This window comes from Barbus barbus (assembly GCF_936440315.1).
Source record: "Barbus barbus genome assembly, chromosome: 46".
Classification (NCBI taxonomy): Eukaryota; Metazoa; Chordata; class Actinopteri; order Cypriniformes; family Cyprinidae; genus Barbus; species Barbus barbus.
This window is the reverse complement of record NC_136724.1, coordinates 7,578,151-7,605,414: the sequence shown is the minus strand read 5'-3', so window position 1 is coordinate 7,605,414 and position 27,264 is coordinate 7,578,151. Positions and strand designations below refer to the sequence as shown.

Below are 27,264 nucleotides of genomic sequence, written 5' to 3'. Positions count from 1 at the left end.
AAAGCTAACCTCAGACAGGTCATGCCGAACTTTCACCAACATGTATCCTGTCCAACTAGAGGACCAAATACACTGGATCATTGCTACACTCAGTTCAAGAATGCCTACAAAGCCCGCTCACTACCGGCTTTTGGCAAATCGGACCATGCCGCCATTTTCCTCACACCGGAATACAAACAAAGGCTCGTTCAGGATCCTCCGGTGCAGAGAGTAGTGACGCGCTGGTCCTCCCACTCAGAGGCTATGCTGCAGGTGGCTCTTGATGATGTCGACTGGGACTTGTTCCGGGCGAGTTCTTCTGACGTCAGCGAGTTCACGGATGTAGTATTAAGCTTTGTAAACACGCTAACCGAGCAAGCTACAGAAACAATAAGCTTACAATGAGGCTCTTCTGACCGGGAATATGAGCGAGTACAAAGCATCGTGCTATGCTCTTCGACGCGCAGTAAGAGCTGCTAAACACAGATACAGACAGAGAATTGAGTCTCATTTCCAGCTCAATGACTCTCGACGGATGTGGCAGGGACTGAGGACCATCTGTGCCTTCGGAAACGAATCCTCCGCGGAGGTGAGAGCAGATCCGTTGCTGGCCGATGAGTTAAACACCTTCTTCGGCCGCTTCGATTGCAATGGCGGCGGTGCGTCTCTGCTGTCCAGTACGTCAGGAAGCAGCAGGCAGAGCAGCGATGATCCTGTAATCACCGTGTCGGAGGATGAGGTTCGGAGGGCACTAAAGAAAGTGAACGTCAGGAAAGCAGCCGGACCTGATGGGATAACCGGCCGTGTTCTGATGTCCTGTGCTGATCAGCTCGCTGGTTTGTTCACGTCTATCTTTAATGAGTCCCTTGCTACCTCCGTGGTTCCCACCTCATTTAAAAAATCCGTAATAATCCCTGTGCCTAAGAACAATAAACCCTCTTGCCTAAATGACTATCGGCCAGTTGCCCTCTCATATATAGTCATGAAGGTTTTTGAGAGACTTGTAAAGAGCCACATTTGCTCCTCCATACCTGATACTTTGGACCCTCTTCAGTTTGTCTATCGCCCAAAAAGATCTACTGACGATGCCATCTCTCATGTCCTCCACTCTTCCCTCACATACTTGGACAGCAACAATGGGAATTATGTAAGGCTGCTATTCATTGACTATAGCTCAGCTTTCAACACTATAGTCCCCATCAAGCTGGCTTCTAAACTCACTGACCTCAGCCTAAACTCCTCACTCTGTGACTGGATTCAAGACTTCCTCACCGGCAGACCTCAAGTGGTGAAAGTTGGTCAGTTCACCTCAAACTCCATCACCCTGAATGTAGGAGCCCCACAGGGCTGTGTCCTGAGTCCCCTGCTCTACTCTCTCTACACGCATGACTGCGTGTCCTCTCACAGCTACACATCTATTATCAAATTCGCTGATGATACTGTGGTTCTGGGCCTCATCTCCAACAACGATGAGACCGCATACTTGGATGAGGTAGAGAGACTCACATCATGGTGCCAGGACAACTGTCTCTCTCTGAATGTGAGCAAAACTAAAGAGCTGATCGTGGACTTTAGAAAGAGATAGCAGCAGCCCTACACTCCTCTTATGATCAGTGGGTCCCCTGTGGAGAGGGTGAGTAGCTTCAATTACCTCGGTGTAAACATCTCCGAGAAACTGACTTGGACTACACACATCCAAACACAGGTTAAGAAAGCCAGGCAAAGACTGTACCATCTGCGACAGCTGAGGAAATTCAGGGTCTGACCAGCAATCCTGAAAACTTTCTATTCAGGGACCATAGAAAGTGTATTGACTCAGTGCATCTCAGTGTGGTATGGAAACTGCTCAAATCAGGACTGCAAAGCACTACAGAGAGTTGTTGTCTTAGCTGAGCGCATCTCAGGGTCTGCTGTCCCCTCTCTGCAGGACATCTACCTCAAACGCTGCAAAAGTAGAGCTGTCAAAATCATCAAGGACTCAAATCACCCTGGTAACCGTCTATTCACTTTGCTTCCATCTGGTAAGCGCTTCCGTAGCCTGATGGCAAAGACTGAGAGACTTAGGAGGAGCTTCTTCCCCCAGGCCATCAGGCTCCTAAACTCTAACTCTGTGTCATAACATCACTTGACTCCATGTAAATATCACTATATCAATAAGCTATTCATAATTTTTTTCTACCTCACATTGCTGCTATTTAAATACCCTGTACAACTTTTTTGCACATTCTTTTGCACATTCCAGTTATATTACTATTTATGTCAACATACTGACCTGCACATTTATATTTATATTTTTTTATCTTTTATTTTATTTTATTCTTTTTATTTTTTTCTACTTTTCTTTTTCTTAATATTTGTATTCTATACAATTGTACTGTCCTTGGACCGGACCTGACTTACATTTCACTTTTACATTTCACATTTATAATTGTGTATGTGACGAATAAAAATCTTGAATCTTGAAAAAGAAATTATTCATCCACTTAGGCCTATATTTGTTCACAAACAATGATTAATTCCTCAATGAAACACCACTAATTATTATATCCTTATAATTATACTTGCTATAGACTATTAATAACTTCAAATTTACTTTAGTAATTAAAACAGAAACACTACTTTAGGCAAGCCGCACTAATGACTTGTTTAGGACTTGAAGCTTAAAGTTGAGGACTTGCAACTTTACTTGGACTTGCCCGTCTTGACTTAGGATTTGTCTGTCTTGACTTGAGACTTGAATGCAAAGACTTGAGACTTACTTGTGACTTGTAAAACGGTCCCACCTCTGTTAGCCAGTAGTAGACGATTAGTAGTAGAGGCTTATCAATGGGCATAATCACAAAGAACATCCTTCTTTTTAAAAACTGTTTTGGTCCCAGCTCATTCTAGCATGATGTATTCATTTCTGGCCATAATGATCTGTGCTGAGAGCTTGTCTAGTCTAGAAAGCTGCATAATGTTGCTGCCTATCTTTTTAGTAGACTTTTGTCTTGGGAGCATGTCTGTGAAACCTACTAGTATCATAGTCTAGTATCATGGCTGCTGACCAAGTTTGAGAATAGGGCTTTTGTACTTCTTTATTGCACTTTCAATTTCAGGTATTCCATTTGAGATTTCACTCTTTCCTTTTTTTATGTTATGAAAAACTTTGCAGGCCCAAGGACCAGAAACCCCTTTATACATTTAGCACTGTAACAAAATTACCAAACACCAGCAGACTGAACCAACCAGACTCTAATCACCAGAACACCTCTTCAGCCAGACAACATTACCTGCGCCAGTCCAGATACCTGCCAGGCAAGATCTCAGTTTCATTTAGTCACTTCATGTTTGTTTTTGGGTTTTTTTTTTTTCTTGTTTTTTGTTAATGAATACAGCGGTGCACAATACTATCAATACTATCATGAAGATGAATGATTATCATTGCATATTTGAAACTAGCTCACAATGCTGACAATTCCTGACATGGCTTTCCACACATTTTTAAAAGTAGGCATATCCCTGCATGTACGCGGAGATGGATCATTTGTAATGGCTTGAGATGAGTATCTCATAGAACACAGATCACATGTTCAGATCTCATTGACAGTTGACGCATTGCATTACTGCATGAAGGTTATTTTTTTCTTGACTCATTAAAAATAAATGCCTTCTAAACAAATGTTTAATGCAGCAAATCAATGTATATGTAAATACCCCATTACAGTATTTTGGGTAAATTAGGTTTTACATAATAATTCTATCAATCCTAGGGTTAATAAGCAAGAACACACCATCTCTGAATAACAAGGAGTCTCAACAAGACTTGTGGGACACCTCAGCTCTGATGAACAAACCACTCGCATCTATCGGAGGAGCACCAGTGTCTAGAATCAGCCCAGGTGAGCACAAATTAATAAAAGCTGAGACTTCATCAATGCCCAATACACAGATTTCTCAAATTCATTTGCAACCATAGAATGCAAAAAAATAAACAACAAAACCTTACACAAATGCATAAAGGGTGTTAAAATGAACTGTATTGTACTTGATGTTACTTTTTCTTTTTTTAATCAAATGAAAAGATACTTGATACACAGGTTTCAATTTACACATTTTTGTTCACTTTTCTTGTATATATGCAGTGAAAAAGATATTATTAGGGGCCAAGCACCGAAGGTGCAATGGCTCCTATTTTATGCATTGGTGTTCCTATTACTATTATTATTATTCTTCCTCTCTGGAAGTCTATGGCAGCCCATAGAACCGCTTGCTGGAAAGTTATGAAATTAGGCCGGGACACACCAAGCCGACGGTCGGCTTTCGGTCGACGCCGGGCTAGTTTGTTTGGTGTGTTCCACACGTCAGCTCACTTTGGAGGAAGAATACCTGATTCAACATGTTAAATCGGCCTCGGGGCCATCGCTTAAAGTGAGAACGCTGATTGGATGATCAGTTTAGCGAACGAGTCAATGTTGGAGAATTAAAGCAAAAGTGATGAAAACAAGCAAGTAAACGAAGACTGTTCTAATGTTATGAGATCTTACCCAAGCATTCCAAAATGTGTATTTTTTCATAACAACATGAGCCACTTAAGTTATCAACATAATTGATATTCAAAATGGCAAGCAAGCACTGCTTTGTTTACATTTCATCTGCGTATATCTCGTATATCCGTTTTTTCCTTTTAGATGACGAATATATACTATTGATAGCTGCTGATATAAGACAGTTAATTCCTCTCACGCAAGCACAGAACGCACATATTAGTTTGCAGTTGGCTGTATTCTGAGCGGTGTGTTCAAGTGCAGCTTTTTGGTCTAGTCGCTGCCGACGTGAGGCAACAACACCATCGGCTTTTGTCGCCGCTAGTTCTTGTCAGCTTGGTGTGTCTCAGCCTATAGAGTACAGTCTCAACATTAACCATAGCAAGTTTGGAGTCTCAAACTCAAACTCTCTAGCGCCAACACTAATGCCCAAATTTGCACTTATGTTTATGCTTCTAACATTTGAACTGTAAAGTTTAGATAGAAACTTTTTTCCTCTGATTCCTCGGCTCATGCCGACTCGAATGGACACCAGAATTTAAAATTCTAAGGGTCAAGATTTTTCGCAATTTTCCATAGTTCGAAAAACCTACTTTTTCGAACTCGTCCAGTCAGTTTGTCTGATTTTCACCAAAATTGGCTCAGATCAGGGGCGGTTCTAGACCCTTTTTAGGTGGGTTTCAGCCCCCCTATTTGTTGTCTCAGCCCCCCTAACTATAAACAGCTATCTGAACAACCAGGTCAGTGCTGCTTCCTCAAGAAAGTTCATCATTCTCGCTCGTTTATCGATCTCAGTGTGATACTAACGCAGTGTGATAGATCATTACTGTGCACACATACATTTGAATGAAGCGTGCACTACACAAACAGCACACAAGTACCAAATCTCAGCCTGGTCTCATGAAAATGCATTTCAATGGCAAAAAAAGCACGCCAAAGTGAGTTTCTGTGTATAAATAGCACATCAAATAGAAACAGAAAATTGTACCATTGAAGATCGGGTCATTCACTTTTGCATCTTCTCAAGCAAATAAGCAAATATATTATATTTAGTCATTTAGCAGACGCTTTTATCCAAAGCAACTTACAAATGAGGACAACAGAAGTAATCAATTGTAGTATTAAAACAACTAAAACAGATCCAAAACTAATAAAACTTTATAAATACTACATATACACATTTTAAAAAATAAAGAAATTGGTCCCACTTTATATTAGGTGGCCTTAACTACTATGTACTTACATTTAAATTGATCATTTGATACACTGCACTTATTGTGTACATACATGTTTTTAGATTGTACTTATATTTTTAAAAATACCTATCCCTAATTGTCTGTGTATTTAAAGAGTGTTCAGTTCCCTGTTTCTTTGTCCGGTGTCTATTGTCATCCCTGTGTGCTACGTGTGAGTTTCCTGGATTAAAGACTGTTATTTGTAATTCATTTTACATCTTCGTGTCTCCTCGTTCCTCGCTCCCTCACAGTAGCGAACCGTGACAGAACACCGGACCGAAACCGTTACCTCCGTTTGTATCCTCAGTTTTTTTCCCATTTTTACTCAGTTTTTTATTCCATTGTGTGTGCCCCATGGAGCCCCTCCTTCGCCCGGAATACCTCCTCCTCCTGCTGGAGCAGGGGGAGAAATCACTTGAGGGCCACACCAGACTGTTCCTGGTCCTCACCACCTACCCAGACAACGCACTCTGTGCGTTCTACGACGCCAACTTGAACATCGCGTGCAGAGCGCCGTCGTCTGATGATGGTCCTTGGATCTCTGTTTCCCGCCTGTTCCCTGTAGAATCTCGCCAGTTCCACTCCCGACCCAGTGCCCAGCCCACCATCTCCCCGTTGTGCAGAGCGCATGCCTGAGCCCACCGCAGACGGAGAGCCAGAGCCCGCCGCGACCGACGAGCCATCGCCGCACAGAGTGACAGAGCTGCTGATGACGACGTTAGTCAGACGTGAGCCGGCAACAACTCCCATCTTGATGGAGAAAGCCGTAGACGGTGTGAGCGCGGAGAGGAGCTCCGCCCCCTGCACCGCAGCTGAGGGTGAGCAGAGTATGGCGCATGGTCTGTGCCACAGCAAGGGAGAGAGGGCTCCTGATCCCCAGTTAAGCACAGGAAGGGCTCCTGTTCCCAAGTTTAGCCCACGGAGTGCTCCAGTTCCCAAGTTTAGCCCACGGAGGGTTCTTGTTCCCGAGTTTAGCCCACGGAGGGCTCCTGTTCCCGAGTTAAGCCCAGGGAGGGCTACTGTTTCCCAGTTTGGCCCAAGGAGGGCCACAGATTCTAAGTCCAGCCCTCCTGAGTTTCCTTAGTCTCCACTGGTCCCGGCCAGCTCCGCTCCTCCAAAGTGCCCTCCAGTGCACACTCCAGTGTCAGCTCCCGTTCCTGAGTTCAACCCTGGAAGCCCAGAGGCTCACAAATTTTTTTTGCTCCCCATGTGCTCCGTGACCCAGTTTCTGTCTCCTGTTCATTATGTTATTTGGTTCAGGTGTGTCGAGTCATTAGTCCCTAATTGTCTGTGTATTTAAAGAGTGTTCAGTTCCCTATTTCTTTGTCTGGTGTCTATCGTCATCCCTGTGTGCTACGTGTGAGTTTCCTGGATTAAAGACTTTTATTTGTAATTCATTCTACATATCCGTGTCTCCTCGTTCCTCGCTCCCTCACAGTAGGAGACCGTGACAGTAGTCTGTTGAAGTACTAAACTAAATCAAATTAAAGAAAATTAAAACTTAATAAAAAAACTAATAAAATGACAAACATTACTCCAACTTTAACTAAAATTTAAATAGATAAATACAAATCAAACTACATTAGTTTAGCAATAATCCCAAAAAAATAACACTGAGCCAAACACACAGGCAAAACAAAAACTTACTTACACATAGTAAGAAATGGTTATAAAATCTGAAACAGAAGTGAAACAAGTAGTATGAAAGAGGAGGAAAAACAAAAGCGGGGTACTTATATCCTTTGCTGGTGTCCCTGCGATTTGATGGTCTTTACACTCTTCGGTCTTCACATAAGGAGGCCTTCAAGCTTTTTTATACCCGTCTAACAAAATACTAATTGAATTCAGCTTGACACACTTTCCTTTTTTTCCACAACAAATGGCCAAGCGAGCGCAGACACTGACAAGATACGCGATACAGAACGAGACCAAATGTGGTTTCACACAATATTATGCAACAATGGCTGTCTTGATGAGTTTCCAAGTAAACACAGTCGGTTACGTCTTAAATAAACATAAACAGTTAAGAAAATATTGGATGTGTGTCAGTAAAATGGGTCCATGCATTTCTTATATTAGGCTAATGATGTTAATCAAACAACAAAAGAAAAAAAAATTAGAATCACTCACTGCTCTTAACTAAGTAACTTCTGTAACTTTAATAGATAATTGTCAATTTACTTCATACAGTAATACAGTTTCCATAAGCACAGTAAAATACTGTTTATTTAGGTAATTTGTATCGTTGTATCTAATGGTCTCTCTGAGGGCTAAGCCCCCCTTAAGATGAAATCCCAGAACTGCCCCTGGCTCAGATCATCTTCAGACCATGCTGGTAAAAAGTTATGGAATTCCAGTTGATAAGTCTTACCCAAGCGGCAACCTACCGGCCTCTGTCTTGAAACCAACACGGAAGTTACTTAAACTGCAATTCATCAACTGGCCGCTAGAGACTGGCTCCAAAAGGAGCAACTTTACAGCAGAAAAAAAAATGTTTTCACCCTGGTACAAAAAGAGGTTTTGGTCTATATAGCTAATTTTGCCCTTTATTACAACTGTGAGGAGGGTGAATTTTTTATAACTCATCCGTTTAAATTATATTAAGCCCTAAAGTTCTGCATAATTAAGGGCGTGGCAACTTGAGTGACAGGTGGATTGCCTTCTGTCACCACCGTCGCGCTAGGCGGATGTGGTTTCAGTAACCAGCTCCACCCACGTCCCACCTTTTTGCCCATTTTCGATCATCCAGGAGTGACACTTTGCTAAGATGGTGATGGCCGTCTCCGTGCACTTTGAGCTTCAAAAATGCTCTTCAGAAACCTACGGGTGACGTCACGGACACTACGTCCTTGTTTTGTACAGTCTATGGTCTTACCGTTCTCAAATAATGTGCAAATGAATTTGACGAAAAGCATGTAAAAATGAACATGAGGGCATATCTCCACAATGCTTTATTGTATTCTGACCAAATGTGGTGTGTGTTATAACAACAATGGTTACCTGCTACCTGGCATGGTTAAAGGCTACCTGCACAGTTTCGGCGCAGCGCCACCTAGTGGTGGTCAAAAGTTATAATGGCATTTACAAAACTGCTAATAATTTTTGAGTATATTAGCCTATTGTAATGAAACTGGTCTCAATATATTCTTTGGGTCATGCTGAGAACATAGATACAAATTTTGCCATAATCAGCTGAACTTCCTGTCAGCCACTTTAATTTATGTTGAAAACCTACTTTTCGAACTCCTCCTAGACCATTTGTTTGATTTTCAAAACATTTGATTCTGATCATCTTCAGACCATGCTGGCAAAAAGTTTTGTCGATATATGAAATGGTTGTCATTTAACACATCAATGAATTTGCTGGAATGATGCCAAACTGCATCTGAGGATATATCTCTGCAAAGCATTGACATATTGACACCAGACTTTGTATGTGTCATTGTCACCTCACATTGACCATGCCACATCAATTTGGTAACAGTGCCACATATTGATCAAAAGTGATTAACCATTCATTAACAATTAATAATGAAATTTTCAGACATGCTTAATTTTATGCTCATTACATTAGCCTATTGTAATCAAACTGGTCTCAAAATATTCCTTGGGTCATGCCGAGAACATACTGTCACGGTGCACACACGATGGAGGACACAGGAACACGCAGACAAGGATATAACTTCAAATAATAACTTTTACTGGAGACATCAGGGCAGGACAAGGCAAGGCAGACATCAAACACCGGGGAGTAACGAGTAGACCAGACGAAATCTAACTGAACAGACAGGACTAATATACAGGGGATAATCATAGATAACGAGACGGACACGGCTGGACAAGAATTAACTAATGATAACATTTAACAAGGACAGGAAACAAACCAAATAAGGAAACATGAGGCGGGAACACATGACATACACGACAGAACCCTGACACATACAGTGGAGGAAAAAAATATTCGATCCCTTGCTGATTTTGTACCTTTGCCCACTGACAAAGAAATGATAAGTCTATAATTTTAATGGTAACAACAAAAAGAAATCCAGAAAAAAGCATTTAAAAAAAATTGTAAATTAATTTGCATTTTAATCAAATAAGTTTTCGCAAAACATCACTTAGTACTTGGTGGCAAAACCCTTGTTGGTAATCACAGAGGTCAGATGTTTCTCGCAGTTGGCCACCAGGTTTGCACACATCTCAGGAGGGATTTTGTCCCACTCCACTCCTTTGTTGTCTTGGCTGTGTGTTTTGTGTCATTGTCATGCTGGAATACCCATCCACGACCCATTTTCAATGCCCCGCCCCTGACGGTACACAGCCCCTTCTATCATCCCTTTGATGCAGTGCAGTTGTCCTGTCCCCTTAGCAGAAAAACACCCCCAAAGCATAATGTTTCCACCTCCATGTTTGACGGTGGGGATGGTGTTCTTGGGGTCATAGGCAGCATTCCTCTCCCTCCAAACACGGCGAGTTGAGTTGATGCCAAATAACTTGAGTTTGGTCTCATCTGACCACAACTCTTTTACCCAGTTCTCCTCTGAATCATTGGCAAATTCAGACGGGCCTGTACATGTGCTTTCTTGAGCAGGGGGACCTTGCGGGCGCTGCAGGATTTCAATCCTTCACAGCGTAGTGTGTTACCAATTGTTTTCTTGGTGACTATGGTCCCAGCTGCCTTGAGATCAATGACAAGATCCTCCCGTGTAGTTCTATGCTGATTTCTCACCGTTCTCATGATCATTGAAACTCCACGAGATGAGATCCCCAGTCCGAGGGAGATTGACAGTTATTTTGTGTTTCTTCCATTTGCGAATAATCGCACAAACTGTTGTCACCTTCTCACCAAGCTGCTTGGTGATGGTCTTGTAGCCCATTCCAGACTTGTGTAGGTCTACAATCTTGTCCTTGACATCCTTGGACAGCTCTTTCATTGTATTCATCCTGCCATGGTGTAGAGTTTGGAATCTGATTGATTGCTTCTGTGGGCAGGTTGTCTTTTATACAGGTAACAAGCTGAGATTAAGAGCACTCCCTTCTCAGCTCCTTGCCTGTATAAAAGACACCTGGGAGCCAGAAATCTTGCTGATTGATAGGGGATCAAAACCTTTTGTTGTTGTAGTTATTCTGTCTCTCACTTTCCTCTGGGCAGTAATACTACAGTAAAGGCAGACAGGCCTTAAACTAACATGAAGCAGGGTTGGGCAAAATTCTGAATTAATAAACTAAAATTAAAATGAATTTGCCCTGAACATTTATGACTATTTGTATTGTTCTTCAAAGAAATTAACACAGTCAAACAAAAAAGGAATGCAATTATCCCCTCACAAGTTGACTAGGAATTAGACTTAAAAGAAATAAAAGTAGCATTCTGATGTTGGAGAGTGTTATTAAATAAACTACAGCAGTGCTCAGTGCATTAAATCATTAACCGGTGCCTAACTTCTCACTGCTTCATATAATTAACAACACGAACCTTCAAAGTATGACTCAAACTCACTTTAGACTGCCAACAGTTTATTTTCCACGCATCATTTTTATGTCGTTACAGTCAAATAATTTAAAACCGTAGCCGTTTCTCAATTTACTGTTTAGTATATTGCAGAAATGTAAACTATTAGAAGACCCTATTGTGTAATTAATTCTCTTTATTTTTTTATCTTGTATTTTTCTCTCTCTTTTTCTTGTTTTCTTTTTCTTTTTTTTTATTTGTGCTCTGTTCTCAAAGATCGTCTTATGATCTTGTATTGCCTTATTGTATTTGTTTTTGCAATAAATAAAACAAAGTACAGTTCAAATCCCTGGATGTGTCCTTGCTCCACCCTTTTATCAAGGATGCATCTAGAGGTGACTTGTGCGAATTTGAGGCAGCCAGGTATCCCAGAATTCATTTTGCACCAATCTCTGAGCGTTAATGAGGGGAAAACCACAAAATTTTCAAAGCATTACTGTTATTGTGGCATGAAATGCCGTTCTAAGAGTATTTCAGGCGAGAATGTAGTTGTTTAAAACTCAAATCTGTGGTTTATTTATAAACATAGCTCCTATTTGAAAATTTGCTTCGCCGATTTCGGAGACGTGAGCTCCACGTGATCACTGGGCACTCAGTGCTCATGTATCCGCATAGAGCAGCCTCACCTCGGCTAGTCCTTCTGACATTTGTTGCTGGCTCTGATGTCTCTGTAGTGGTTAAATATGAGGTACAATTCATTTTGGGTAAATCTAACAGGCAATCTTTGGTCTCATGAATCTATTATTTCTTCCAGGCAATGTCGTGTAATGTTTAATAAATTATTTATTTATTAATCGTAATACAGTGCTGACTTTTATAACATTACATACATTTGACTAATTGTTTGCTTTTGTCTTTATTTCCTATTACATAAGTCTCTTATACTTTATACTTACTTTATAATGGCTATTAATTGTTCATTAAAACTGTCATTTAACAAAAAAGGTTGTCATATTTAATTTTATTATACATACAGTGAAGATAAAAAGAGTATATGTGCACATATTACATAAACCACATATTAATGTTTTATATTTTTAAAATGAAAATGAAAAGGCAGTGGTGTTTGATATCATTTCGTTTTATTGTAATGCGTGTACGCGTTGCATGAACCACATGTTTGCGGCTATTAATATGTTTAACATGAAAACAAAAAGAGGCAGTCGTGTTGTAATACAGTGTAGATAACTTAGGCGAGCTGACTGACATTATCAAGTACGCTGCTGTTCCATTTGCAGAATTACCGGACTTGTGTCCTCCCGTCCTCGAACTTGCTCTCCATTGAAAATGAATGGGATCATGTAGCTCTAGTCTCGCGTAGCCAGACCTTCAGACTGACGGCTGAAGGTCTGGAATAGATGTCTGCTTTCATTGGCCAAGGCCAAACACGATGGCTTTCTTTTTTCGTGAGGGGGTTTGGCGCCACAGCATCTTTGTTTCCAGATAATTGTACCATAAGGGGAGGGGGGGGGGGGGGGGGGGGGGGCAAGTTGGCGCTGTGAACTGACGGAACTTTCGAGCTCTGAGCATCAAATTGAGCTAATTAGGGAAATTAAGGACTTAAAAGAAAAGTTGGGCTCCATTGAAAAACGTGTAGAGATAAGCGAACAATCTACTCTGACCTGCATGAATCGTGTGGCAGACATGGAGCATTACAGCAGGAGAAGGAACATGAAAGTGCACGGCATCCCAGAAGCGATGAAGGAGAATGTTCGCGAGGAGGTGATTCGTATCTGTCAAGAAGTGTTACCGCAAGAAAGAGATCAGTTGCCAGCTGCGATTGATGTAGCGCATCGTTTGGGATCCAAGCGTCTGAATGAGTCAAGGCCTCGAGCTGTAATTGTTCGCTTCGCGGTGAGGAGATACAGGGAAGCATTGTGGAAAGCTGCGAAAAACTGCCCGTTCCTTCAAGATCATGGCTTGCGTTTCACCGAAGATTTAACAAAGGAGGACAGAGATTCAAGGCAGAAATTATGGCCTTTGATAAAAAAAGGCTCGAGAAGAGGGTAAATCGGCATACTTTGTTGGAGGCCGAGGTTTTATTGACAGCGTGGAACTGTAAAAGAAATATAAAGATGTTGTGGTTCACTTGAAAATTGAGGTTTGTTATTCTACTGTATGTTAGTGAAAGTGGCCAAAAGAAATTGTCCTCTTGTTGTTGCTTTCCGGTTATTATTTCAAGGGGAAAACTGCCAATCGAAAGGCTATTGATCAGTTATCCTTGTTGTAATTATTTTTAAAGGTGCTGAGCCGAGTTTTTAAGTTTCTTATATTTACCCTAAGGTTTACTCCATTTGACATATTTGTCGATTTGTTCTGTTAATCTGTTAAATGTATCTCTTTTTCTCTTTTAACACTAGGGGGCTGCGTAATAGTATTAAAAGAAAAGCACTATTTTTATTTGCTAAACAATACAGGTCTGATTTCTGTTATATACAAGAAGCTCATTCGGTTAATGATGATTGCAAATTTTGGAATGCTCAGTGGGGGAATTCAATATGGTTTTCCCATGGTTCTGAACATTCAGCTGGGGTAATAACACTTAAGAATAGATTTCATGGTGAAGTTGTGCAATCTGTAAGTGATCCTGAAGGTCACTTTGTTTGTTTGTTACTCTATTGTAATGATATATTTATTATTACAGCTAATGATTATGGGTATAATAGGAAATCAGAAAATGATAGTCTTTTGGGGACTGTCGGGAAGACCTTTAAAGGATGGTTGGATAAATATCCAAATGCTTACATAATAATGGGAGGAGATTTTAACATTATTCAGGATTATGCGGTAGATAAATGGCCACCATGTCGATCAAATTCAACAAATACTAACCTTAAAAATGTTATGGACAAGTATAATCTTAAAAGATATTTGGAGAGTTAAACACCGGAATGACTTGGCTTTCACATGGAGTAACAAGTCAGGCTCTAATCTATCCAGAATAGACTATTGGTTAATCTCTGAAAGTTTTGGCAAAGATGGAGTAGAAGTAGATATTTTACCTGACTCCTTTAACAGATCATAAAGCCATCTATATAAATGTGAACCTACACTCCAAAAACCATAATGCAAATAGTTCATATTGGAAACTTAATAATTCCCTCTTGCTGCATAATGAGGTCCAAAAGAAAGTAAAAGATTTGATGTCTAGTTTTTGGTCTAAAGCTAAACTGGAAAATGCCTTTGGGAAAAATTGGGAACTCTTAAAGTTTGAAATTGGCAAATATATGAGAAAGTATGGTTCCTTTTATGGCCAAAAGTAAACGAGCTGAAGAAATTAGAATAATAACAAGAATAACAAATTTGTCTCAGAGACATCCAGACTCTCTTTTAGAGGATGAAATATTAGAAATGGCTGAGTTGTCAAGTAAACTAGATTATTTGTATAAGAAAAAAACAGAAGTTGCCTTTATTCGTTCCAGAAAGAAATGGCTGGAGGTAGGGGAGCAAAATTCACATAATTTTTTTTATTCAAAGCGGAATTTTGTTTGTAATACTATTAGTAAATTAAGTATTAATGGGGCTATAATGAATGATCATAAAATAATTTCTCAATATTGTAGTGAATTTTATACAAATTTGTATACCTCCAGTTACTCTCAGGTGTCAGCCGATGTTTTTTTTTTATTCGTTGCAGATTAAACCTATTAATAGAACTGAAAAGGAGCTCTGTGATAGACCTGTTACAATTTCTGAGCTGATGGAAGCAACTAATCACTTGAAAAATTCCAAATCACCAGGTACCGATGGTTTGACATCAGAATTTTATCAATTATTTTCCAAGGAATTGGCTCCTTTTCTTTTAGAGGTTTTTGTTGAAAGCATCAAAAAACAGTGTCTTCCACCCACTTTAACACAAGGTTAAATTGTATTGCTTCCCAAACCAAATAAGGACACAGTATATTGATAATTGGCGCCCTATTTGTTTTTTGAATAATGATTATAAACTGTTGGCCTTAATTTTAGCTAGAAGATTAAAAACATCGGGATTCATGAAAAATCGGCACATAACAAATAACATACGATTAGTTTTGGACATTTTGGACTATTCAGATCTGATTAATGATAATGGTTTTATATTATTTTTAGACTTTTGTAAAGCATTTGATTCTGTAGAACATCTATTCATCCTTGATACTCTAAAGAAATTAGATTTTGGTAAAAAAAAATCTACAGCAATTAAAACCCTTTATAAAAATGGCAACTGCTCTATACGGTTATTTAATGGTACTTCCCCTAGATTTGATATTTCTAAAGGAATTAGGCAGGGGTGCCCAGTATCTCCATACCTCTTCCTGTTAGTAAGTCAGCTTCTTTAAATCAAGCCCAATGAAAGGTATTACTATTGTTGATAGAGAGATAAATATTACACAATTAGCCGATGACACTACACTCTTTATTAAAAATGAGAATCAGATATCTGTGGCAATTGATTTAATTAGCGAATTTTCAAGAGCATCTGGGGTATACTTAATTTTGGCTAAATGTGAGCTTATGGCCATAAAGGAATGTCTCGGTACTAACTATTATGGTGTTCCCTTAAAAAATGAGGTTCAGTATCTTGGAATATTGATAACCAAAGACCAGAAAAGAAGATGCTTATTACATTTTAATCCTATTATTGAAAAAACTTAAAAAGAAATTAAATCATTGGCTTATGAGAGATCTTTCTTTAAGGGGCAGAGTTTTAATTACAAAGGCAGAGGGTATTTCTAGACTCATTTATGCAGCAATGGCTTTACATCTTGATAAAATGCTGATTGACTTTATTTGGAAAAATAAAATACATTACATAAAGAAGACAGTTATTATGAATTCATATGAAAATGGTGGCCTAAATGTGTTAGACTTTGCAACATTAAATAATACATGTAAGGTTAACTGGCTTAAACAAATTGTTAGAAATCCTAATTCCATTTGGTGTTTTATTACCTCCCATATTCTCTCAAAATTTGGTGGTATAATTTTTTTTCTTAGCTGTAGTTATAATATTGATAAAATACCAGCGAAACTAGCAGAATTTCACCGTCAGGCTTTTTTATCATGGTCTTTGATCCACAAGCACAATTTTTCACCTCATAGGTACTATATATGGAACAATAAGGATATATTATAGAAACACAAATTGCTTTTTCTGAAGCACTGGTTTGATAATGGCATCATATTGGTGGATCAGTTATTTAATATAAATGGTTTTCTTTTTACTTATAGTGAATTTTTGTAACATTATAAGATTCCTGTAACACCAGGGGACTATGCCAAAGTTTTTGGGGCTATTTCTCCTGAAGTGTGTATGTTATTTAAAAATCAGACAAGAATTAACATCCAACAGTGGTCTCTGTCTAATATAATAAGTTCTTATATAGGTAACATTTGTTTTTCTCTTAAGTCACACAGCAGTTCCGTAAGAGCTTTATTTCAACGAGACATTGTGTTTTTGCCTTATGTTTATTCATATTGGAATCACCTGACAGAAAATATTATTTAGAAAAGGGTTTGGTTAATACCTAATCATTATTTAATTACGAACAAGGTAAAGGAAGTATCATTTAAAATTATACACAGGATTTACCCAGCCAAATATTATTTGGTAAAATTTCAATCTGATATTGATTTTAGTTGCTCTTTTTGTGTCAGTTGCCATGAAACTGTGGTACATTTGTTTTGGCATTGCCCCTTTGTAAAAACATTTTGGCAAAATGTCTGTGATTTTATTGTACAAAACATTGACAGTTATTTTGTTTTGTTTTGGAAATATGTATTATTTGGTATCTCAGAGAAAAGCACAATCACATTTACATAATAAATCTTATTCTTTTATATGCAAACTTTCATATTCACAAATGTAAGTTCTCCAGCAAATTTTTTTTTTTTTTTCTTTTAGGAAGGAAATAGAGCATTATATTGATACTATACGATTTTCTATGAAACAAAAGGCAATTAAAACGTTGAAAGTTTGTAAACGCTTTAATATTTTTGTATAAATCTGTATTAGTAAACAGCCCCTCTAGTGTATAATTGTTTACATCAGGTATAATGTTTGTTATATACATGTAATTTGTTTGTTAATAAAAAATGTTTAAAAAGATGTGTACCATATGCATCAGACGTTTAGCCAACGGTCTGTGGGCGTGACGTCGCGTTCTTTAACGTTCTACCTGGAAACAAAAATGCCTTGGTGCCAAAAGTATTTTCAAAAGTATGAGAAAATTTTAAAGTTCGCGGCATAGAATCTTAAAAATATGTCAGAGAGTTTTACACACCGGCCTGTTATTGTGGCGACATTTCCACACCCCTAAACATGACGTGGAACAAAACGAAACGTGGTTGGTTGCTTCACCTGTCAGTCATATGGCCTCTTGGGTGGGCCTTGGCCATCCAAAGCGGCCAAAGTTTCCAGACCTTCAGCCGTCAGGCGTTAATCAGGCGTTAAAAGTGGCCTGCTTTCAAATGACACCTATTTTGTGCCTTCTTCGCTAGGGGGCGCCCGCCGGCGGTACAGTCCGGTTTAGAGGAACTACGCAGCACTGGTCAGGAGTTGATCAAAATGGTTGGATGCATTCGAAAGCTGAATTTCTAAGCTTTAAAATTATACCTAATTCTTTTAAAAAAGTTATATAAAATATAAAACAGACATAAACATTGTAGGTTTTACATTCTACTTGCCAAGTGTTCAATACAACTCTCCATCTGATTTCCTTAATTAATGGGTTTAGGTATTATTTACACACGAAACACACAATGGATTGTTTTGATTTTGGACTCATTTCGAATACGTCCACATGAAGCCAGAGCTTTCCCTATCCGATAACCTAGCTTTCCCTGACGGGCACAATAGATTTTCCAAAAGGCTTATACTTCGTTGAAACATGAGAATTGCGCGTTTCAAAATAAAAATGCGGCGTGAGTTTTTTTTTTTTTATATATATATATATATATATATATATATATATATATATATATATATATATATATATATATATATATATATGAATGTATATGAATGTATCTTTGAAAAGAAACAACCGTTTTCAGAAAAGCTCGATGTTGTTTTCATTTTGTCTTTCCTGTAATGTAGCATTTGTGAGCGAAGTGCTTATTTGATTACAGTCGTTACCAGGAAAACCATTATATCTGCACTCCAACAGCGCCTCCTGCTGGCAGAGAATTAAAGAGAAAAAGACAAGACCCACAAATCCGTGGCTACAGAACAGCAGAATATGAACGCAATGCTCTCATGAAGCACTTTTAAACCTCCCGTAGAAGATCATAAACACTTAATATGGCTTCATATAATGACTGGATTGCTCATTGCGTTCTAAACTACCGACTGGCAGTGAAGCCACCGGAAGTGTTCGATCCGCCATCTTACTATTCCCTACCAGCAGAGAGCACCATTGAGTCAAAGCTAAAACACTGGCCTAAAACCACCCGATTTGAAGCGAATCAGTCACCCGGCATTCGTTTTTATATTGTGTGTATGTAAATTAATTTTTACTTCAGATGTTATCTGCAATGTTAAATGGTCTTTTGGGGCAGGATAAGCGATATATTGAAATCGTTTAGGTGGGTGTGTCTGCTGCGCACTGCCGACACGGGTAACATAACATTAACTGATCCAAGACAATATATATAGCCTATTTCTATATGTACGTCATTCCACAGATAAAGATAAAGAAAGGACACTAGAGAAAATGTAACAGGTCAAAGGTACATATATCTCTTTGCAACAGTATTGTTCTGCCATTGCCCACATTATCATGGACACTGGTCTGGGGTGTAAATGTCTGTTAGACACTTCAAGAAAAATATTGATAATTTGATCAAATTAGTCATTTTCACACCTCTTTAGTGGGTATATTTTGAAAAAAATGTAGATAAACATTTGTTTGTTTAGCTGGTTGTGTTTTCTTTCTTGACTCTAAGTTGTGGCCTCTGCCCACAGGAAACTTTGTAACCACCACATACAATGTCTCTGGAGGATATATACCTTCTTTCCAGAAGAAAGAAGTGGGATCCGTAGGACAAAGGATTCAGCTTGCCCCTCTCGGACAGCAGCATGCGCGTAAGAGTTTGGTTTTACAATTCATCCTCAAATAATTTATTTTTGACTTTCTTTGTTTGTTAGAACAGCATTATGGAATCATCATTTGTGTGCTTTTCTACATGCTGCATGCATGTTGGCTTGTGTATACTGATACAATTATGTTGTCTTTTCAATACTGATAATAAATTTAAAGGTGAAGTGTGTACTTTTTGCAAATTTAAAATATTTTATTTAGTTTATTATCATTTGTATGTTCGTTTCCATGACAAATGTAAACACAATGGCACTATCAAAACTTTGCTCCGTTTGACTGAGAAGCCCAAATTTCCAAAACAATGGTAGGAGGAGGCACATTATTATTTAAGATGAAAACAGCCTCTTCCACGATCCTACATTTTAAAAATGGCATAGGTCCGACATAGCAACATTGCCTCAAATAGTGCTGTGAGTTTAGGGTGGTATTATTGGTTTGTCTAGTTTGAAACCCTTTGGTATACAAAACCTATACACCTTTATACTTCGTTATTCTTCTAAAATTCCCCTTGTAAGCTTTTTTTTTTCTTCTGTTCTACACATCTGTTGCTAGAGCTCTTTTAACATATGCTGTTTCTTTCTACATTCATTTATTCATTCACTCTGTCTCTGTCTGTCTCTCTCCCATCTTTATATCTGCTCCTAGTTGATCTATCTGCCACTGCTGACTCAAAAACTGGCAAAGCTAAACCTTCAAAGTCCAAACCTTCCTCTACAGTTTCAGTCAGTGAGATCTCTGAAGGTAAAATCCCAGAATAGTCTTAGTCAGCAATTCTTCCCAGGGTCCAAAAGTAACGTTGTCACACCTTCCGGGTTTATTTTTATTAAAATTATATATTTTTATTGTTTGTACAGTGGATTTATATAACTGATACCTTGCTCTTAGTGATAAATACACTGAAATCATTGTCACTTGCAGCATCATATGAGTCAAGTCAGTGTATAACAGCAGCTGTCACAACAATATTAAGACGCATGATGATTTTTTTTTTCCCTCTCATGTTAACATTTTGGTGGCCATTCCAAGGACTATTCCACGTACTAGACCGTTTAATGTCTTTGACTTTAATCACCTCTTCCAGACTATTGTTCATATGTTGTGAGCCATGTGATGTTGAAGTTCCTAATTAAGTGGCCAACTGGTTTTATTTACCAATCAGTTTTTACTCTTTTGCCCCTTGGCAAGTGTTGATTTTGGACTCTGCCTCTTCATTACATAAGAAGTAGCCCTTAACTTAGGCTTTGCTGAATTTGCACAAGTGTTAAATGCTTGTTCTCTCTCCTCAGATTATGATGGATGGAAAAGGAGAGCAGACCGAACCCAACCTAAAGGAACGAGTTACTCGGCTCTGGGCAAAAACTCCGCCAATCTCATTGCTCGCGCTCCACCAGTTCAGTCAGTGCATGGGCGGGTTGACTGGGCTGCAAAATATGGAAGCCATCGCTAATATCTATTATGCGAGCTACAGCTGTTGAGAGGACTAAGGCCTGTTTCAGCACTCGTGAATATTGTATAAACATATCTTTTTGTTTCTGCGAGGAGCATCCACACCATTTACTCTGTAAGCCCACGGCTGCTTAATTGTTTGATAAAAAACAAGAATCCGTGTACACCAGATTTTTACAAACCTAACAATTTGTTCATCTTTAAATCTGTCTTGTTCAGTTTATGCATACAATGCCTGTAATCCTTATTTTCAATGGAATGGGTAGATCTATATCCCAGTTATTGCATCTATTTTTTGTAACCCTTTTGACACTTTTTATAGTATGCAGTTTTTAAATATATTCTTGTTTTCTTTTTTATGTGTTACTGTGATTCATACTGCAAGGCAGTGTTATTTATATTTCCTTGTATGTTGAGTATCCCTTTTTTCAGTTTTTAATTATTTTCCCTGTAAACGATACTGACAACTACCACATAAACATATAATGTAGATAACAGTGATTGGGTTGGGCTGAACTCAAATCAATCAGTAGTGTTTTGTAAGTGTTTTATATGCATAAAATGGGCATGTTTGTAACAGAAGTCTTTGATTCAGAAATTCTCCTGACAACTACATTTTTATTGTACATTTTGTACTAAATATGATAATGAGCTTTAATGACATATTCAAAGAAAATTTTTGAATGAAAGCAGACAGTGATTTCTGTTTGGGTATCATGATTGCTGAGGTTTCTGTAGCATTCCGGCTCCGAGTTTTGCCAGCATCAGCACACTGCAAGAAACATTTAAAGGTAATAGTTCAGATAAAAATGAAAATTTTGTCATCAGATATCAGACTCAAAAGACACATTTTGGACTGTTACTGTACTGGTTTGTAAAAAGTACTAATGGTGTTTTTTAGAGTTTGACAGGCATGGTATTATGGAAAAGCTGCAAAAGTTCTTCCCATTCTGTTTCATGGAAGCAAGCAAGTCATACAGGTTTGAGTAAACTTGCCCTTTAGATTTAAGTTGATAATTTACTGCAGTCATGTGACAATACCTGGTAAACAACATTAATGAGGGGCCTCTGCAACAAAACTGGAGTAAATAAGAATTTAATAATTATTAATTTTTTTAATAATGATAAAGTGCATTTTAAGATGCAACATGCTGAAAAAGCACTTGCAGAATAAACTGGGGTGGTACCTTTGATTGAAAGGTTGCTATATTCATACCTTCAATATTTATAAGGTACTGCAAAGAATACCATGTCATAATTAAAACACACACAAACAGATACTATGGTAATACTATGGTACTTTTTGTGCTATAAGTGACATGCTGAGTGAGAGAGGCTGAAAAAGATATGACAAAAGTGGTCAGAAGTCCAGGAACAGAATTATAATATTTCTGTTTCGTCCCTTTACACTTTTGGCAGGTGTCTGCATGAGTATGTGACTTGTTAGTCTTTTTTTTTATTTTAATTAAAATCAGTTGTTAATGAGCTCAAATATTTAGCTAACAGTCATGAGCTCCATCATCTATGAAAAAGGGAAACCCTGTTTTAGACAAATGAAGTGTGATGTGTGTTATTTACCTTGCTCCAGCAATAAGACCAGCTGGAATGATTTTGCGCGAGTTATAGAATCTCTTTCCCATGATAGCAGTAAGTGTCCCAGATGCAGCTGAGAGAAGGAAAATATTGATGACACATGGACACAAATCAAAATCACTATCGTCTAATTTTATAAAGCAAACACATTAATACTGCCTCTTGATCACTTTTTTGACTGCAAAAAATATAATAACTGCACAATATGTGAAAAAATGCCCACCTAAAGACACCCAAATATTTTTGGGATCTTGTGATGTCTGGTAAGCACCAAAACCAGCCAAACCACCAAAGAGCAGCCCTGCTGCCAGGGACGGGACACTGCCTGCAAGACAAATTAATTAAAGCATAAAATATACTAAAACACTGTCTTGATGGATGGTATAAAATGTCATAAGGAATTCAGAGTACAAAACAAGGAGTATTTTTAACTTTTAGATGTGTATGTTATTATCCAGTATTATCATACAACAGGGCTGAAGGCATTTTTTATTATTATTATTATTATTGGTTCCAATGTGTATGACATTTTCACTGAATCTAAAGGAACCAAATAAATGTATGTGAAAATATGTGATTAAAGAACTTTGTTTAGTTAAAAATTATATAAAGGTGGTGCATGTGTGGGGTTAAATATGATCAAGATGGTGTTTAGCTAATCAGTTTTTAGTCTGACAAGGGTCAGCCAACCAAACCAGCCTGACAAGCAATGACCATCAAACAAGTTAGGCTCTTCATCCTGTAAACTCTATATAGGCCTACATGATAATCTCTTGATCTTTCACACTACCTGCTTTGACGTATCCTATGACTCCTCCAGATGCTACTAGGGCTGCGTATCCATATCCAGCCCAGTCCACTGCCATTTTCAACACCTCAACACACATACAGAAACATTTTAAACATACACAGCTTGAAAGTTTAGAGACAGTGTGCATGAAACTTACACTTGTATATGTGGTTTAGGGGACGCTCCAGATGTGTAATGGTGTTTTTATATTTTAAGAACTGTATTTTCAATCCCCTAACCCTGACAGAAAACTACAGGCAAACACAGTTTAGTTTTTGTGTTTTTAAGCCATTTGATTAACGAGGAAACAGAAAGCCTCATCATAAACAATGTTTACGTTGTAATACCAATGCAATTATATACATTATACACACAGTGTCCTTATAAACCATATTCAAACACACACTGGCTGCACTGATAACGTTAGTTGATATCAGATCTGCGCATGACCGGTTCATAAACTGCATTTCTGCTGTCAGCTGTGAGTGCACAGACAAGAAAAAGTCTATTCTACATTCATTACACTGCTGTAATACAAATATTATGGTTAATACCGCGGCCTGGGAGTCCGTTCTGTCGAAAGTCCTTGACTGGAGGTGCTCGTGGTGACTTGTGCTCGTAAACGTCCTCAAACGCCAATGAAAACTTACGCTCCTGACGTACGTGTCGCAATGTTTCTCAAGTTGACTTATGGGAAATGAAGTTAACTTCTTCTTCTTATAGTGTTTCTTGGCGGTGGGCAAGCCAACTTTTGGTGCATTACCGCCACCTACTGAACTGCAGCGTGGAGTGACAATAAGACAAAAAAACAAACTTAAATTCTCGTGGAAATTCCCGTGTCTATTAAATAACTTATTAGCATTCTTCTGAATTTTTTATTACCTAATATTAGTTCTAATGTCATTTTATGCCTACACTTTCTGATTATATCTTTGTTAATCCAGAAGGATGTTTGCTGATTTTATGTAGGTTTCCATTTAAAGATGAATGTCCTAATCTTAGTCTTGCTATTATTACTTCTCTTCATTTAAAGTCACTTCCAGTCTCATTATTTTGAAATCCTACTTTCTTTTGGATTTTATATTAAGTTAACTTCAACCCTCCTCTCCCATTTCACCAACATAATGTATACCTATCATGCATGACTTTCCCCGCCGCGAAGAAATACTGTGAATTTTATACCGCACACAAAAAATGGCCCTGGATTTTTTGGCACAGAGCGGCCCACCAAACCCGGTCCGCAACACACTATAAATGAGTGGCATATTCTTGACATTATAATTTGTCTTTTCTGGTGTATATGACAAATAGTAAATAATTTAAAAGAATTTTTACAAGGGATAGTTTAATGTCACTAAAGTTAAATACCAATATTATCAGTCCATATGACACAATGCTCCGGTATTGTCTAGAAGACTTCAATAGTGCAGAATGTGGGCTGTTTTTATGGGTCCTTTCTATTGGTCATATACAGTATTTGTCCTTTTGCAGGAGCTTGACATCTATCATTTTAAGGAATAGAGCTCCAATTGTGGAAAAGTGTATACAAATTATTTTAATGATGAAAAATACAGTAAACAGTACTGTGAAATATATAATGTTACAATTTAAAATAGGTGTCTTCTATGTGAATATATAGTAAAATATAATTGATTGCTGTGATCAAAGCTGAATTTTCAGCATCATTTCTCCAGTCTTCAGTGTCACATGATCCTTCAGAAATCATTCTGATATGCTGATTTGCTGCTCAAGAAACATGTCTGATTATTATCAATGTTGAAAACTGTTGTGCTGCTTCATTTTTTTTTTTTTTTTTTTTGTGGAAAATGTGATACCATTCAGTCTTGGTTAAGATTAAAAAATATAAATTAATATTTTTCTTCAACAATGTTGAATTAATCAAAGATTATAGAATACAAAAACGACTTTGATTCAATTGACTTAAGTGACAGTAAAGATATTTAAACGTATGGCAAAGTACTTATTTTTCAAATAAATGATAGGTCATAGCAAAGTAGGTCATAGAGAAGTAGTTATGATTTTGACATTGTACAGATCTGTATTAACTATAAAAAAAATGTGCCCTCCTGCTACACTTGAAATAAAATGCCCCTTGAAGTATGCAAATAGGTCCATTCCTGATGCCATCAAAAGCAAGGGTTTCTGTCTGGGGAAAAATTGAGCTTAAAAAGGACCATGCATACTATGCACAAGTTCAGGGGCAAATGGCAGGGTGTGAACTAAAAACATCATACTTTGTAATTTGGACAACACAGGAGTGCCACACTCAAAAGGTAGAGTTCTCTGAAGAATACTGGACTCAGATCAGGCCCAAACTAGATCTCTTCTACAGACAGCACATTCTCACAGAAATCTGCACACACAAACTGAAGAAACAATTTCTGATCGCAGAGGCTTCCTGTTTGTGTAAAAGAATGTCTAAAACATCTGTCACACAGTGCTCTGTCACAAGGCATTTCATCTGAAATGTGTAGGCTTAAAAAGGCATCCTGGTGACCAATGGTTTTGTTCAGCGTGTTTGTCATAAGCCACATAAACGTGAGATCATACACAGCCTTCTAAATAATCTGTTAAAAGTTCATTTAATTTTGAATACATTTAATCAATTGCAAGACAGCAAATATTTGAGTTAATAAATGTTTAATTGTAGATAGTTAGAAAATCAAAGATCAAACAAGTCAAAGAAAAATGTATATACAAATGGCATATATACAGTGCACCTTTTCATGTGCTAAATCTGCTACTAATATGAATGCTGTACAGTTACAATAAATTAAATCTATATAAAAAATAAAGGTTTTCTAACCACTTGTCAGTGTATATGATATATTTTTCTCTACTGAATTAATGACTTGTCCAAATTAGACAATGCAGAACATACTAGTAATATTTTATCAACTGTTGCCACCGTGTCTTTGGGTCTTCGATTTGACCAAGTTTATGGGGAGTGTTTGTCGCAAAATAGAGTAGTTTTTTATGCGGCCAATAGCTCTTTCCACATGAATCCTCATCCTTGACATGTGACATGACATGGACACTTCCTGTCCTGAAAGCTGTGTCTTTCCACGAGTTGAAGCTGGTATGAGTAGGGCTGGGTATCGTTCAAAAATGTTCGATATCGATACCGATACCTTGAGTTCGATACCGGTTCCTGAACGATACTTTTTTCGATACCAATTTTATGAAAACAGTTTTAACAAGATTACATTATCTCAAAAAACTTTGGTTTTATTTTTTTCAGCTTGTTGACATGTATACAGACTCAAAGACTCATCTCCTGAGCCACTGCACAAAGGAACAAAATATAGCCAACACAATAAATCAGTGCAAATAATTTGAATAAAGCTCAAATAGTTTTCAGTTTACACTAGTGCGTGCTCGTTTTAAAACGCATAGCTCAGACAGAATCATCATTTCTATTCATTTATTCTAGGTTGTTAAAGACTTCAAGAAATTTAAAATCTTTATCCACTTTCATAAGTGGATGTTTTATTTTCTTTCACAATATGTTTTATTGTTATTAAATTCTATTTTGTAGTATGTCTAATTATTTGAATGCATAAAAACTACTTAGTTTATTCAAATTTATTCTTAAAACAGCCTTATGAAATGTTTTCTTTTTCCTCAGAAATTCTGTGTTCTGTATCTGGTTTTCAAATGAAGGCATATAAAACATTCATTTCATTTTTCCTTTAAATTATTGAAAATAAAACTTTATTTATTTTGGCAAACAAAATTCTACTATTAAAATTAAAACATGGAAGAAATGTTGTGTGATCATTAATTAAAAAATAAGAGTTTTAATTTTAATAGTAGCAGTATGTACACTCTGCTGAACAATATTAATTTATTTCTGCTGCAGTGTCTTCAAAGTTAAACCGAACTTTTATTTTGACGGGTTTCCGGGAATACCTTTACAGTTGTGTGTGTATATGATATGACGCAAGTTTTACTCAAATCAAACAGTAAAATGCTCATGAAGTGACTCTCAGAGCAGTTCTAGAGCTGTTGTTCATGTGTTTATGTCCTCATTTAGTGAGACGGCAGAAATGTCACGCTAAAATGTCACGCGAGCTTCAGT

The 27,264-nt window shown here is 37.8% G+C and overlaps 2 protein-coding genes across 9 annotated transcripts in view; one reads left to right on the top strand and one right to left on the bottom strand.

Annotated features, from left to right (window-relative positions):
* Window positions 1-21,472, top strand: part of LOC306865279 (serine/threonine-protein kinase MAK-like) — a 78,095-nt gene extending 56,623 nt beyond the window's left edge. For 4 of the 8 annotated variants that reach the window (XM_079409805.1, XM_079409807.1, XM_079409806.1 and 1 more), the window contains 4 exons: window positions 3,134-3,276; window positions 3,732-3,860; window positions 19,198-19,317; window positions 20,620-21,472. In XM_079409805.1, coding sequence (XP_079265931.1) covers window positions 3,134-3,276; window positions 3,732-3,860; window positions 19,198-19,317; window positions 20,620-20,780 — 553 coding nt within the window. In that variant the 3' untranslated portion in view covers window positions 20,781-21,472. Of the gene's footprint in view, window positions 1-3,133; window positions 3,277-3,731; window positions 3,861-19,197; window positions 19,318-19,978; window positions 20,075-20,619 lie in introns of all 8 variants that reach the window. The other 4 variants (XM_079409804.1, XM_079409803.1, XM_079409809.1 and 1 more) reach the window with 2 other exon arrangements.
* LOC306865281 (transmembrane protein 14C) lies at window positions 21,378-23,877 on the bottom strand. Its single transcript, XM_079409811.1, has 5 exons — window positions 23,717-23,877; window positions 23,163-23,247; window positions 22,596-22,697; window positions 22,358-22,445; window positions 21,378-21,551 (listed from the first exon to the last, which is right to left on the bottom strand). Exons 2-5 carry the CDS (start codon window positions 23,236-23,238, stop codon window positions 21,494-21,496), a joined length of 324 nt encoding a protein of 107 aa, XP_079265937.1. The 5' UTR covers window positions 23,239-23,247; window positions 23,717-23,877; the 3' UTR covers window positions 21,378-21,493.
* Window positions 23,878-27,264: the final 3,387 nt, after the last annotated feature.

What these genes read in the sequence shown, in the direction of transcription:
- LOC306865281 (XM_079409811.1), bottom strand. Translation starts at nt 23,238, where the DNA reads ATGGCAGTGGACTGGGCTGGATATGGATACGCAGCCCTAGTAGCATCT. An exon ending in CATAGGATACGTCAAAGCAG is followed by an intron (nt 22,698 to 23,162) that starts GTAGTGTGAAAG and finishes TTTGTCTTGCAG; the next exon opens with GCAGTGTCCCGTCCCTGGCA. An exon ending in AAATATTTGGGTGTCTTTAG is followed by an intron (nt 22,446 to 22,595) that starts GTGGGCATTTTT and finishes TCCTTCTCTCAG; the next exon opens with CTGCATCTGGGACACTTACT.